Raw genomic sequence first — 14,999 nt, 5'->3', positions numbered from 1 at the left:
TGGAATGGAACTCTTGCTCTTGCCTTCCAGAATGTGGGAAGGGAAAGGGTAATAGGACAATGTGATTGTGGGTATGAAAAACATTCCTATAAACCAAAAAAGAAGTGTGAAGTTACAGGGAGTGGTATCCATTCCATTAGTTATACATCCTCAGACGGGGAGTCCTCCCGCCACAGTGATCTCGGGTTTCAGATGACACGATGCGCTTTCAGGTGGCCACTGCGCTCAAAAACGCCCATTATGCATTTTCAGCTTATAGTCGGCCTTCCTGCAGGTGAACTAGGATGGCTGACTCACTTTTTAAAACTACCATCAGTTCACTCTGACCTCTTACCACGTGCCACTGCCTCACTCTGGGCTTCCCCCCATCCCCCAAGAGAAGAGTATAAACCTTAGGTGCAGTAGAGGGATGGGGACAGGGTGAGGCTGGGTCACTGTGGAGAAGGAGTTGCTTCTCAACCCCTTGCGGGGTTTGCAGGCATGGGAGTTCCTCTCTGGGGCCTTCTAGACCTTAACTCTGCTTTAGCTGGGCAGATAGGAAAAGACAGGGGTGGTGTGGAGCAACAAGTTTAGCATTAACTCAGTGATTCAGTATGGCCGCTGTGCACGGGTTTATAAATCAGGAGGTTCCTGTACGTATAACAGCAGAAAAAGGTGAGAAGAGCCATATTAACCTTCCCAGGGTTCCTGAGAATATCAGACAGTCACACTGCCGACCACTCAAGTTTGGTTTCACGTGGCGACCTTTCCTCATTCTTGTGGTTGTATGTTCTGGGCCTCCCACCCACTGAGTATTTGAATTATCTCTTATCTTCTTTTTGTTCCTGAACCGACTGCCCTCTGGGATGAACAGTGTGTAACTGTATAAAGTCTTTTGCTCACCAAAGTCATAAAGAGAGGGCAAATGACATAAATCCTGTGAAGCTCGAAAGAAAAGGTGGAGGGACTAGGGCAGAGCCCCGCTACCATGGGGACTTCCAGAGCCTGAGCCCAAGCTTTGCATCAGTTAAAAATCTTCTTTTCAGGCCCTTTCAACCCTGGTGGGGTAGGGGGTGGTGTCTTGAGTTTTCTGATAACAGTGACCTCCAACTTTAGATCAACATGGTTGGTAAAGACAGATCACAGGAATACTCTGCTAATGGCAGTTTTATTGTGAGTATTCCATTTACGGCCCCAGGATGATGGATAGAAATAAGAGTGGTGACATTCAGGGATTATTTGTAAGTGGGTGGATTCTTTTATGGATATAGTGCCTGACAGATGGCTTTTTCATTCCCCACATTTTGCAGTTTAAATGTTCAATTTCATTTAAAAAACAAAATCATAATCACAGACTTTCCTACTGGGTCTGACTTCTCATAGATATTTGTACTTCAGTATCCCTTTGGAGATGTTAATGTTTTATATCCCGTGTACTTTTCGCATTGGTGGTAGTTTGGTGCTGGGGATATGTTACTTCCCCCCTGTTGCCGCAGGCCCCCTCTGAGAGAAGAGTGGTCACAGAGGGTTTTCTCTAGGCTGAGGAAGCCATCGAAAGAAAAGCACGCGTGACTTCTTCAGCTTGGTATTAACCGAGACAGGTGTGAATAGAAGCAGATTTATTCTTCAGCTCCCATCGAACCCATTTATTCTTCAGCTCCCATCGAACTCTAAGCGTTGATTTTGCCTTCAACAGTAGTTTTTCCTAACCAAATTCTTCACAGTGTTTGGATGTGTCCCCAGAGTGAGTTAATATGCTGAGGGTCTTAGCTGTTGATAGATTTGTGGTGTATATGAGTTTTCTCAGGCATGTATATTCTCACTAAGTAGAAATTCTCTCTTGACCCTGGAATAGTTACTTTTATTAGGAATGTGTGATGTTTTCTAGATTGTACAAGAAAAAAAAATCAAGTGCTTCAGTAAGATGTGGAAGGAGACAACGTGTCAGGGATCACTAAAACAGATTTGAAGGAAGGATAATAACACAGTAAATACTAAAGAACAGAGTCTGTCAAGGAACACACATCTAAATTGGCTAGGTGAATTCTTCCACTGAAAGTTGCCTGAAGTCAGCTGCTACCCTCTTCCCTTCCGACTGACTGCTGCTTGCTTCATTCCTCTTTCTCTTCTCTTGCTCTCTCCTGTTCCCTCTTTCCTTTCCTTCTCTCCCTGGCTGTTTGCCTCCACTGCAGAAGGAACAGATCCAAGAGATCCTCTCACATCCTGAGGGCCCCAGAGCTAGTGAGTGTCAGAGCTGGGTCCAGCCCTGTTCTTCTGTTATAAACCCAGTGCCTGTCTTGGTGTTGCATTAATTATTTGACATTTATGCTAGAACCTGTCTTGGTATTGCGTTAATTATTTGACATTTGTGCTAGAAAGATGAGTGACACTTTGCCTGTCCTCAGGCAGCTTACAGGCCAGTCTGTAAGAGGAGACAAGTACACACAGACCAGGAAACAGTAGAGTCCCAGGACGGAAGGCTGGGGGTCCAGGGAGCAGAACATACCCCCTGCAGTGGAGGCTTTATTTCCCCCTGACAGTCACTTGTCCTCTGCAGGTGGGGGGATGGGCCCCTTTTAAAGACCCTCAAGCACTGCATGTATTCATATATCCTTCATGTTTAGTAACGGCTGTGACCAGCCATTTTTCTAAAACTCTCCATCCTCCTATCATCTGAGAGTGTTTCTTTTTTAACAAACATAATAGGGAAAATTAGGGTTAAATAAAAATGGACGGAATCAGCTCCTTAGGGTTTTTTTAAAAAAAAAGTCCCAAGTGGAATTTATTAGCAGGTATCCTGCGGTGGGTGTGGATGCTCGTTTCTTTTCTTTCTGTGGATGAATATTGAAATCTGTAATTGGCTTTTTTGATTGTGGCATGTTTCTTTTAATAAGGTATCCCAAATCTGATGGTGACGATGATAGTGATAATTTTGCTAGCGGAATTAAATACTGTCAAGATCAGAATATGTTGGAAGTAGCTTTTTATGAAAATGACACATTTTCTAGTTGCTAAACCAGAACCTGTTTTTCTAGGCTACAGCCGTTTCAGTCAACTTCATTCTTGTTAGCTGGGAGCCATGCTGGTAACGCCGTACAGCAGTATGAAGGGATCACTTTTGAAGCTAAAATTATCTAGGTCTTACATGTATTTTCTTGATGTTTGTCCACTTGGACTCAGAGTTTCGTAGTTACCGTAAATGCAGTTACCTCCTTGCTCTTTCTTGGTAATCAGTTACGTTAGTGCGAGTTGTATAGGGGTTTTATCTCATCGCGAGGAAATATCAATTTCTGATGGAACTATTTTCTGCTCATTTAACAGAACATCTGCTCAAATTCATGACCATGGGGGATATGAAGACCCCAGACTTTGATGACCTCCTGGCAGCATTTGACATCCCAGATATGGTCGATCCTAAAGCAGCTATTGAGTCTGGACATGATGACCACGAAAGCCACATGAAGCAGAACGCTCACGGAGAGGACGACTCCCACGCACCATCATCTTCTGACGTGGGTGTCAGCGTCATCGTCAAGAATGTTCGGAACATCGACTCGTCCGAGGGCGGGGAGAAAGACAGCCACAACCCCACCGGCAATGGCCTACATAATGGGTTTCTCACAGCGTCCTCCCTCGACAGTTACAGTAAAGATGGAGCAAAGTCCTTGAAAGGAGATGTGCCTGCCTCTGAGGTGACTCTGAAAGACTCGACGTTCAGCCAGTTTAGCCCGATCTCCAGTGCTGAAGAGTTTGACGACGATGAGAAGATTGAGGTAGATGACCCTCCTGACAAGGAGGATGTGCGATCAAGCTTCAGGTCGAACGTGTTGACGGGGTCGGCTCCCCAGCAGGACTACGATAAGCTGAAGGCACTGGGAGGGGAAAACTCCAGCAAAACGGGACTTTCCACGTCAGGCAATATGGAGAAAAACAAAGTTGTTAAGAGAGAAGCAGAAGCCAATTCTATAAACCTGAGCGTTTATGAACCTTTTAAAGTCAGAAAAGCAGAGGATAAATTGAAGGAAAACTCTGACAAGGTGCTGGAAAACAGAGTCCCGGATGGGAAGCCGAGCTCTGAGAAGAATGACACTGGCCTTCCAGGCGTTGCGCCATCAAAGACAAAGTCGTCCTCCAAGCTCTCGTCCTGCATCGCTGCCATCGCGGCTCTTAGCGCTAAAAAGGCGGCTTCAGACTCCTGCAAAGAACCAGTGGCCAATTCGAGGGAATCCTCCCCGTTACCAAAAGAAGTAAACGACAGTCCGAGAGCCGCCGACAAGTCTCCTGAATCCCAAAATCTGATCGACGGGACCAAAAAACCATCCCTAAAGCAACCAGATAGTCCCAGAAGCATCTCAAGTGAGAACAGCAGCAAGGGATCCCCATCCTCTCCCGCAGGGTCCACACCAGCAATCCCCAAAGTTCGCATAAAAACCATTAAGACATCTTCTGGGGAAATCAAGAGAACAGTGACCAGGGTACTGCCAGAAGTGGATCTTGACTCTGGGAAGAAACCTTCCGAGCAGACAGCATCCGTGATGGCCTCTGTGACATCCCTTCTGTCATCTCCAGCATCAGCCGCCGTCCTTTCCTCTCCCCCCAGGGCGCCTCTCCAGTCTGCGGTCGTGACCAATGCAGTTTCCCCTGCAGAGCTCACCCCTAAACAGGTCACAATCAAGCCTGTGGCTACTGCTTTCCTCCCAGTGTCTGCTGTAAAGACGGCAGGATCCCAAGTCATTAATTTGAAGCTCGCTAACAACACCACGGTGAAAGCCACGGTCATATCTGCTGCCTCTGTCCAGAGCGCCAGCAGCGCCATCATTAAAGCCGCCAATGCCATCCAGCAGCAAACTGTCGTGGTGCCGGCATCCAGCCTGGCCAACGCCAAACTCGTGCCAAAGACTGTGCACCTTGCCAACCTTAACCTTTTGCCTCAGGGTGCCCAGGCCACCTCTGAACTCCGCCAAGTGCTAACCAAACCTCAGCAACAAATAAAGCAGGCAATAATCAATGCAGCAGCCTCGCAACCCCCCAAAAAGGTGTCTCGAGTCCAGGTGGTGTCGTCCTTGCAGAGTTCTGTGGTGGAAGCTTTCAACAAGGTGCTGAGCAGTGTCAATCCAGTCCCTGTTTACATCCCAAACCTCAGTCCTCCCGCCAATGCAGGGATCACGTTACCGACGCGTGGGTACAAGTGCTTGGAGTGTGGGGACTCCTTTGCACTTGAAAAGAGTCTCACCCAGCACTACGACAGACGGAGCGTGCGCATCGAAGTAACGTGCAACCATTGTACAAAGAACCTCGTTTTTTACAACAAATGCAGCCTCCTTTCCCATGCCCGTGGGCATAAGGAGAAAGGGGTGGTAATGCAATGCTCCCACTTAATTTTAAAGCCAGTCCCAGCAGATCAAATGATAGTTTCTCCATCAAGCAATACTTCCACTTCAACTTCCACTCTTCAGAGCCCTGTGGGAGCTGGCACACACACTGTCACAAAAATTCAGTCTGGCATAACTGGGACAGTCATATCGGCTCCTTCAAGCACTCCCATCACCCCAGCCATGCCCCTAGATGAAGACCCCTCCAAACTGTGTAGACATAGTCTAAAATGTTTGGAGTGTAATGAAGTCTTCCAGGACGAGACGTCACTGGCTACACATTTCCAGCAGGCTGCAGATACGAGTGGACAAGTAGAGTATCATTTACATTTTCGTGTTTCAGTGATGAGTCTGTAGGCATGAGTGCTTGATAAGATGTCCTTGATTTTAGGGTGGGAATGCAGTGGAATGGATGGGTGTGTGTGTGCGTACATGCCTGTGCAGCCAGGCACATGATCCAGTAAGGATTGTTCTCATAGAATAGAGAAAATTAGCTGGGGATGTGGTGGTGGCGGCGGTGATGGAGGTGGTAGGAGTGGTAGTGGCGGTGGTGGTTGTGGCAGCAGTGGCATGTGCCTGTTGCCCCCAGCTATACTCGGGAGGCTGAGATGGGAAGATTGCTTGAGTCCAGGAGTTCGAAGCTGCGGTGAGCTGTGATTGAGCCACTGCACTATAGCCTGGCATTGGGGCGAGATCATATCTATTAAAAAAAAGAATAGAAACAATGTTGAAACATTGATCTTATTTTAATAGAATAGTTTTTTTTGGGAAGATAATATATATGTACTAATTGAGTTGTGGAACTTTAGATTTTGGTAATCATTTGGTCATTGGAATGTATATTGAAAGTCTGAAATTTAGCTGATTATAGTGTCATCCTGTTGTATTAGGTGTTTGAGCCAGGCTTCATCATCAGAGTTCCTGAGTTAGTGACAATTTTGATATTTAGAAAAATACTTACTGTTATTTATCTGCTGGCAGCTGTACTGAGCTTACTGTTGTTTATAATGCTGATCTTTCTTTTATAGTTGAATGCATTTATCAGTACCCACTTCTATGGCATGTCTGCTTACTTAAGATGGTGGTCCAGAAGTGTGTTCAGTAATATCCTTCACTGCAATGAATTTAAGCCACAAATGGCAAACCCACCTCCAATTAAACAGAATACCTTTGTATGTGTTTGCAGCTTTTGTTTTGTAGTGAAGTGCAGGTCGATGTTTGTGAATTACATTTCACAGTGGGCATCAGCCAGCCTTTTATCTCCATCATTTGCTACTTCATGAGGCAACTTTTAGCTAATAGAGAAATGTATTTATCATAAATTTATAATACTGTTATTTGGAAGTAATTAGACATGTTGAATGAAATAAATTGGAGTTAGACCATGTGACATAATGTCCAAACCAGAAAACTTGTGAAATTTGACTGGGCACAGTGGCTTATGCCTGTAATCCCAGCACTTTGGGAGGCCGAGACAGGTGAATTGCCTGAGCTTGGGAGTTCAAGACCAGCCTGGGGAACATGGCAAAACCTCGCCTCTACCAAAAATACCAAACATTAGCTGGGCTTGGTAGCGCGTGCCTGTGGTCCCAGCTACTTGGGAGGCTGAGGTGGAAAGATCACTTGAGCCTGGGAGGTGGAGGTTGCAGTGAGCTGAGATCATACCATGGCACTCCAGCCTCAGGTGACAGAGCAAGACCCTGTCTCCAAAAAACAAACAAACAAACAAACAAACAAAAAACCACTTGTGAAATTCAAAGGGAGCACTAGTTTGAGCTAATATACTCTGCCCCTCAAACATCTCTTTATAAAGATTTAGCAGTAAACTGGGCTTTCCTTTTTTTCCCCCTCCAATAGTTTGTTAATTAGGATGTTTGTGCTGCAGTTCAGAAGTTTGGTACTATCTTGGTGATTAGTTCCTCAAGGGTAATTACTGGTTTAAGTTCTTTGTAGCATTTCGAGTTTGGGGAACGAAAGATCAAGAATACCCCGGTAATTTTTTTTCTCTGGTTTTTCAGTTTAGTGGAAATGGAAGCAATAAAGAGTTTTGACAGCATTCTTGCAGGTTTAAATGTTAAATGTTTCATTGACTCCAGCAGTAAAATGCTCATAAAACAGGAAAGCAGCGACTTAGTTTAAGAAGGCTGTGATGGCTCCAGCTGTTAACCTAGCCCGGTGACAATGCCTGGGTTCTGTCTCCATGGATGTTCTCCCATCTTGATACCACTTCATCAAAAGGATAATATTTCTTTTCATCCTAACGGGATGCAGTAAAAAAGGGGGAAACGCCAAACAGCTCTTTCTTCATTTCTCTTTTCCTCTTGTCTCGTGTCTGTCTGCTGCTGGACTGTGTAGAGTGGTCGACTGTGTCCTGGTTTAGGAGGGTTCTCACTGTGAGCTGTGTGCTCTGTATCTGGCCTTTGGAGCTACCCTCAGATGTGTCTGTCTGAGACCTCCTTCTCTGAGAGCAAGGAAGGGCATGGGCAGGTGGTAGGATTTCCTTCTTCCCTGCGTTTCCCTAGTTTTTGTTCTTTATTAACCTTTTAGGCTCAACAGCCAAACTAGGGTGAAATGGGTGAAGCTCTGCCCCGGGAGGAGAGATTAACATCTTTTCTTTTGTGTGTGGTTGCTTTGGCATCACTTTTGTGTCTTGCTGGGATGAGTAAAATAACGCAGGTCACCTATTTCACGCGGAATCCCAAGGAGTGAATCGGGGTAGAATGTACATTTAACTCTCAGGCCAGATACACACAAGCAAAACACTCACCTCCTGTTCTATGTCCTTTTTGCAGCCATGCCCTCATCTATGTAGGCCACTCAGCTCACCACAGAAGGGCGTTGGTTTGTAGTGAGCTTCAGCCCACTGCATAGCCACGCACTGCAGGACCAGCAGTGTGAAAAGGCCCCATAGCACGCTGTCCTCCTGTTCCTCGTTTCCCCTTTCTCACTGGATCCAGAATGCCTCTCTACAGCTTCCCATTTCCCAGACGCAGCCAGACTGTGTCACTCAGACCCAGGCGGGGAGTGTGGCTTCTGCCTCAGTGGGAGTAGCTGCTGTGTCTTCAGCATTCATGGTTTAACCCAACCTGGAGTCTCTTCCTCGGTTCTAGGGGCTCAGTAGAATTCCTGTGGCTGTTGCCATCCTAGCCTCCACATGTGACCATGGGGGTTCTCGCCCATTACTGTTGCCCAGGGTGCCATCCAGCAGCCATGGGAGCGGGAGGTGGGGGCTGCAGTAAGACAGGGAGAAAAGAAAAGAGAAAGTAGCCTTTGTTTCATCCTTTTCACTTGCCAGTCACATGACTGTCGGCCAGTTTATAGTTTGTTCAACTCGATTGGGAAAACATCTACCCACAGAACTTGGTTTCTGTCTGAGGGTGGCACTTAAAACGCACATGACCGCTTACAAATCTAGAAATGGACCCAGGGGAACCTGAGGTACCGGCGGCTGTGCTGAGCCCCTCCTTTCCTCTGTTGTCCAACACATTCCATACATATTTTTTTGAGATAGAGTCTCACTCTGTCACCCAGGCTGGAGTGCAGTGGCATAATCTCGGCTCACGGCAACCTCTGCCTCCTGGGTTCAAGTGATTCTCCTGCCTCAGCCTCCAGAGCAGCCAGAATTACAGGCACACACCATCACATCCAGCTAATTTTTGTATTTTTAGTAGAGACGGAGTTTCACCATGTTGGCCAGGCTGGTCTTGAACTCCTGACCTCAAGTGATCCACCCGCCTCAGCCTCCCAAAGTGCTGGAATTATAGATGTGATCCACCCTGTCCAGCCAGTATTCCATGTATTTAACACTTTAACTTTCCATTTCCCCATAGACCTCCACATTCTTGGTAGCTCATGGGTGAATTGGAAGAGTATACCAGCCCACATTGTAACAGCTTTTCAGTGCTCACACCCTGGCCTGTGCTTTCTGGGGTAGGAACCCAGTGCAATTTAAGCCTGTGCCTGCGACTCTGAGTCAGGGTGCCCTGGGTCTGCACATTAGTGTCTAGTCAGTCTAGTCTCGTCACCTGAAGTGGATTCCTGAACCGACCCTGCTGCCACTGTTCATGGTTCAGAAAGTGTAAGGGGTGTGGCCTCTGGGGTCCTTGCTAGATTGGCAGGTCCATCACTCTTCACTCAGTGCCTTTCAGCTCCTTGGTTTACCAGGTCTGGAGAAAGGTACTACTTTGGCAGAGGGACCTCCTTCCCTTTTTCTTTTGAGATAATTATAGATCTATGTAAGAAATAATACAGAGACAACTTGTATACCCTTCATCCAGTTCCCCACAATGGTAACATCTCACAAAACTATAGAACAGTATCACACCTGGGAAATGGGCATTGACTCAGTCAAGATAACAGAGCTTTTCCAGCACTACAAGGATCTCATATTGCTCATTTATAGCCACCCACACCCTCTCCTCGCTCCTTAACCCTGGCAATCACTAAGCTGTTTTTCATTTCTATAATTTCGTCATTTCAGGAATGTTATATAGATGGAATAATATCGTATATAACTCCTTAGGATTGGCTTTTTTTCCACTCAGCATATTTCCCTGGTTGTTGCGTATATCAATAGTATATTCCTTTTTATTGCTGAGTAGATTCCGTTGTATGGTTTACCATAGTTCATTTAACCATTCACTTGTTGAAAGACATCTGCATTGGATCCAGTTGGGGGCTATGATGGATAAAGCTGTTATTAACATTGTGTACTGGGTTTTGTGTGGACATAAGTTTTTATTTCTCTGGGATAAATGCCTATTTATCAGCAGAATATAATTGCTGGCTTGTGTGGTATTTGCATGTTTAGACTCTTAAACTGTTTTGCAGAGTGGCTGTACCATTTTATATTCCCAGGAGCAGCACACAAGGGATCCAGTTTCTCTGCATCCTCCAGCATTTGACGGTGGTACCATTTTTTATTTTAGCCATTTTGATAGGTGCGTGGTATTATTTTATTGTGGTTTCAGTTTGTGTTTCCCTAGTGGCTAACGATGTTGAACACCTTTTCATGGGTTTAATTTGCCATCTGTTTTTCCTTTTTGGTGAAATGTCTCTTCATATCTTTTGCCCATTTCTAATTAGGTTGTTTGCTTTTACAACAAACCATTGAGTTTCACAAGTTCTTGATAGAGCCTAGATACTAGTCTTTTGTTGGCTATGTGGTTGCAAGTGTTTTCGCCTAGTCTGTAACTTGTCTTTTCATCCTCTTAACAGGTCTTTAGCAGAGCAAAAGTTTGTAATTTTCATGAAGTCAAGTATATCAGTTTTCCATTTTATGACCCCTGCTTTTGGTGTCAAGTGTAAGGCATAGCTCTAGATTCTAAACATTTTCTCCCATGTTTTTTTCCTTAACGCTTTATAATTCTGTGATTTACATTTAAGTCTGTGACTCATTTTGAGTTGATGTTGGTATCAGGTGTGAGATTTAGGTGGAGGGTCATTTTTTTTTCCCCCATACATGGATATTTGTTGAAGATGCTGTCATCCTCCAATGAATTGCTTTTGCCCCTTTGTCAAGTATCAGTCAGGCATTTGTGTGGGGTTGTTTCTGAGTTCTTTATTCTGTTCCATTGATCTGTGTGTCTGTCCGTCTACCAGTATCTACAGTCTGAGTACTGTAGGTAGTCTTCGAATCTGGTAGATGGATGCCTCCAATTGACTTTTCTTTCCCAAAATTGTTTTCACTAATCTAGTTCTTTTACCTTTTATATGTTGTCTATTTCTGTAAAACAACATGCTGGGATTTTGATAGGAATTGCATTAAACCTACATATCAGTTTGGGGGAGAATTGACATCTTTACTATATTGAGCCTTTCAATCCATGAACATGAGCACAGATTCTTCATTTATTTATACTAATAAGAACAGATACTACACTTGTTCTTAGCCAAAAGGCCGAGAAGTGATTTTTCATTTATTTATATCTTTGATTCTTTGTTTTGTAGTTTTCTTTTCTTCTTTTTTTTTTTTTGGAGACGGAGTCTCGCTCTGTCACCCAGGCTGGAGTGCAGTGGCCGGATCTCAGCTCACTGCAAGCTCCGCCTCCCGGGTTTCCGCCATTCTCCTGCCTCAGCCTCCCCAGTAGCTGGGATTACAGTCGCCCGCCACCTCACCGGGCTAGTTTTTTGTATTTTTTAGTAGAGACGGGGTTTCACCGGGTTAGCCAGGATGGTCTCGATCTGCTGACGTTGTGATCCGCCCGTCTCGGCCTCCCAAAGTGCTGGGATTACAGGCTTGAGCCACCGCGCCCGGCCTGTAGTTTTCTTTTCTTTTTTTTTTCTTTGAGATGGCGTTTTACTCTTGTTGCTCAGGCTGGAGTGCAGTGGTGCAAACTCGGCTCACGGCAACCTCCGTCTCCCGGGTTCAAGTGATTCTCCTGCCTTAGCCTCCCGAGTAGCTGGGATTACAGGCATGTGCCACCGTGCCCGGCTAATTTTGTACTTTTAGTAGAGATGGGGTTGAGACGGGGTTTCTCCGTGTTGGTCAGGCTGATCTCGAACTCCTGACCTCAGGTGATTCGCCCGCCTCAGCCTCCCAAAGTGCAGGGATTACAGGTGTGAGCCGCTGCGCCAGCCTTGTAGTTTTCATCATGTAAGTCCTGTGCATGTTTGGTTAGATTTATTTTTTCAAACAATCATAAGTGGTATCATATTTTTTGGTGAGGACATATTGATCGCTAATATGTATAGAGACAAATAATTTTTACATATTGTGTATCCTTTGACTCTGTTGAACTCAGTTATTGGTTTCAGGGTTTTTTTGGGTAGATTATATTGATATTTCAGATATCAAAATAGCCTTGCATTTCTGAAATGAATCCCACTTGGTCAAGCTGCATATTTCTTTTTTTTTTTTTTTGAGATGGAGTCTTGCTCTGTCGCCCAGGCTGGAGTGCAGTGGCCGGATCTCAGCTCACTGCAAGCTCTGCCTCCCGGGTTCACGCCATTCTCCTGGCTCAGCCTCCCGAGTAGCTGGGACTACAGGCGCCCGCCACCTCGCCCGGCTAGTTTTTTTGTATTTTTTAGTAGAGACGGGATATCACTGTGTTAGCCAGGATGGTCTTGATCTCCTGACCTTGTGATCCGCCCGTCTCGGCCTCCCAAAGTGCTGGGATTACAGGCTTGAGCCACCGCGCCCGGCCATTCTTTTTATATATTTTGAATTATAATTGCTGCTATTTTGTTAAGAAGTTCTGCATCCATATCCATGTAGATTTCCTTTTTTGTTCTGTTCTTATCTGGTTTGAGATAGGTTGATACTCATTTTTTAAAGAATTGAGAAGTATTCCCTCCTCTTCAATTTTTCTGGAAGAGAGTGTGTATAATTGGTGTTAGTTTTTCTTCGTTTGGTAGAATTCTTTGTTTGGTAGCATTCTCCAGTGAAACCATCTGGACCTGGAGATTCCTTTTTTAGGGTTTAAAAAAAAAAAAAAACCTGCTGGGCTGGTGGTGGGGGAACTGGCAGAGATGAAAACTCCCCTTCGCTACTGGCCTTCTCTGACACCCACCATCTGGGTAGGGGCGTTGGGACAGGCAGCTTGTTACAGTCTCAAGAGGGTTGAATGAAGTCTTGACTCCCCTCGACTTGGCACAGATTGGGGTGAAGCCACAGCGTTTTCTGGAGGATTTGGCTGGAGTAGAGCAGTCTTCATTTAAAAGTTTTCTGTTTTCCTAGGCACCCCTTTCCTGGTCGTCGGCTACAGAGCACAGGCTTTCTTGGGGATATTTTTTTTGTCTCTTCCCATTGGCATTTTGGGTTACTAGCTTCTTCAGCTCCAAATCTGGTACATATGAGGCAAAGAGAAACCTAGGGAACTGACTACCCTGTCATTCGTAGGGTCTTGAGGTCCCTAGCTAACCTTTCGCTCCACATTTCAGAGTCCTTTTATGTTTACTTTATATATAATGTTCAGGGTTTTGAGTTGTACTTAATGGGAAGAATAGGGAAAGTGACTTTTATTCCATTTTCCTGAAAGTGGACGTTTTACTCCATTTTTTAAAAAAGATCCTAATGTAGCTGTCCTGTCTTCAGTGAGAGATTCTGTAATTGCATTATTGTGCTCTGCCAGAGACTTTCAGACCCCAATCTCAGTTGTTTTTGCAGTTAGGCTTCCTGGGAGGGTGACTTTCCATTTGACTTCCTGGGATTTCTGTTGTCTCTGAATTGAAGACATTTTCTCCGCCCAGTGTAAATTTCCTTTCTTAGCCCCGTCTTTAAAAGCAGTTAGGAGTGAGAATTGCTTCTTTTTCCTTTCACATCTGGTGAGCTGAGCCTCTTTTAAGACTTCAGCCTCTCTCTTAAGAACACACTTTTCTTGATTTAGCTCAGTCACTATCCCCTTTTTTAATCTTTCCTTTTATATTTTATTTTTTCCTTGGTATCATTTTGTATTTTGACCTCTGTTTATGTTTTGAACAGAGCCTGTCTCAGTTTCCCCAGGGTGCTTCTCTGCACCCAGCAAAGGGTCTGTCTGCCTGTGAGCACCAGCTGGGGCTGTTCCTCCTATGCCTCTCACCATCTCCCCTTACGCATGCCTTTAGCCTTCTGAGACTGCCAGTATGCCGTGGGTTAAAGGCAGGTTTGGGTGGCATTTGGTGCATTCTCTTTGCCAGTTGCTGCTCCTCCTCCGAGTGTTCCGTAGACAATCTATGCAGAACTAACAGTCGCCAGAGAGACTCAAAAGCACCGCTTCCTTATTAACTGGCCTGTGCTCAGTGACCCCCAAGAGCGGGTCTCTGGTAAGAGCTGTGTTGGAATATATGGTTTTAACTTGAGGCTCTCTTTGCCATACGTTCCCAAAGCTGTCTTGGGATTTGATCACACTGTGCTACACAATCTGGACCAGGAACCGAAAGCCTGCTAGGCTGAGGTTAGACTGCCTGCATGCATCTGCTTACCCCTTGGAGGAGGCGGTGGCAGAGGGAGAGAGCCAGAGGGCTGAGGACCTTTGCGGGGATCACTGCCTTCCAGGGAGCATGGAATCAAGCAGTACAATAAAAACAGAGTTCTGAGCAGTTGACTCTTTAGCCGTTAAATCTGCCCCAGTTAGGGGTTTGTATTCTGATCTGTCTGCTTAATAATCCCGGCTTTGGGGTATGTCGAGAAAAGGGAGTGGGCGAGAGACCAGAGGAGCTTTCCTCTTCTCCATAAAGTATTTAAGAGCTGAGGACTGTCGTTTGAATAATTGATAAATACCAATTTAATGTGTTGGGATGTCATTGCTTCAACTCCTCTTAAAACCATGTCTAAATTTAACCAACTATAGACTGGAAATGCTTTCTGTAACCCCTTAATTTTAAAAACCTGTTTTCTTCTTGTGGAATTTATATCAGCTGTAGAATCACAGAATGCTATAGGTCTTTTGACCAGCCCTTTTATTTTACAATTGAAAAAAGCAAATGCCCAATTGGTGGCAGAGCCGGGACTCAAGGCAAAGTTTCTGTATTGCTGGTTCATTCTTTCTGCTTGTCTAAGATGTCGAAGCATAGGCTCTTACAGCCAGAGGGACCTTAGGCATCACATAAGGATGGATTCTTGGGGTTACTTCCAAGTCACCTTCCGGAGTGTGGATAAAGGTGACATCTAAAGTGGTCCTCGTTTTCGGGAATTGCTGGTTCACTTTAGTTTCGGGAACTTTCTGGGCA

At 45.2% G+C, this 14,999-nt stretch overlaps 1 protein-coding gene and 1 pseudogene across 14 annotated transcripts in view; one reads left to right on the top strand and one right to left on the bottom strand.

The window, feature by feature from the left end:
* The window catches only part of ZNF532 (zinc finger protein 532), a 129,179-nt gene that overhangs the window by 55,881 nt on the left and 58,299 nt on the right, over nt 1-14,999 (top strand). For all 14 annotated transcript variants that reach the window (XM_050768027.1, XM_050768018.1, XM_050768022.1 and 11 more), the window contains one exon: nt 3,301-5,663. In XM_050768027.1, coding sequence (XP_050623984.1) covers nt 3,318-5,663 — 2,346 coding nt within the window. In that variant the 5' untranslated portion in view covers nt 3,301-3,317. The remainder of the gene's footprint in view (nt 1-3,300; nt 5,664-14,999) is intronic.
* On the bottom strand, nt 11,093-11,262 carry LOC126941615 (uncharacterized; annotated as a pseudogene).

Source organism: Macaca thibetana, chromosome 18 (assembly GCF_024542745.1).
Source record: "Macaca thibetana thibetana isolate TM-01 chromosome 18, ASM2454274v1, whole genome shotgun sequence".
Lineage (NCBI taxonomy): Eukaryota > Metazoa > Chordata > Mammalia > Primates > Cercopithecidae > Macaca > Macaca thibetana.
Note: the sequence above shows the minus strand (reverse complement) of the source record. Positions and strands in the feature narration are given on the sequence as shown.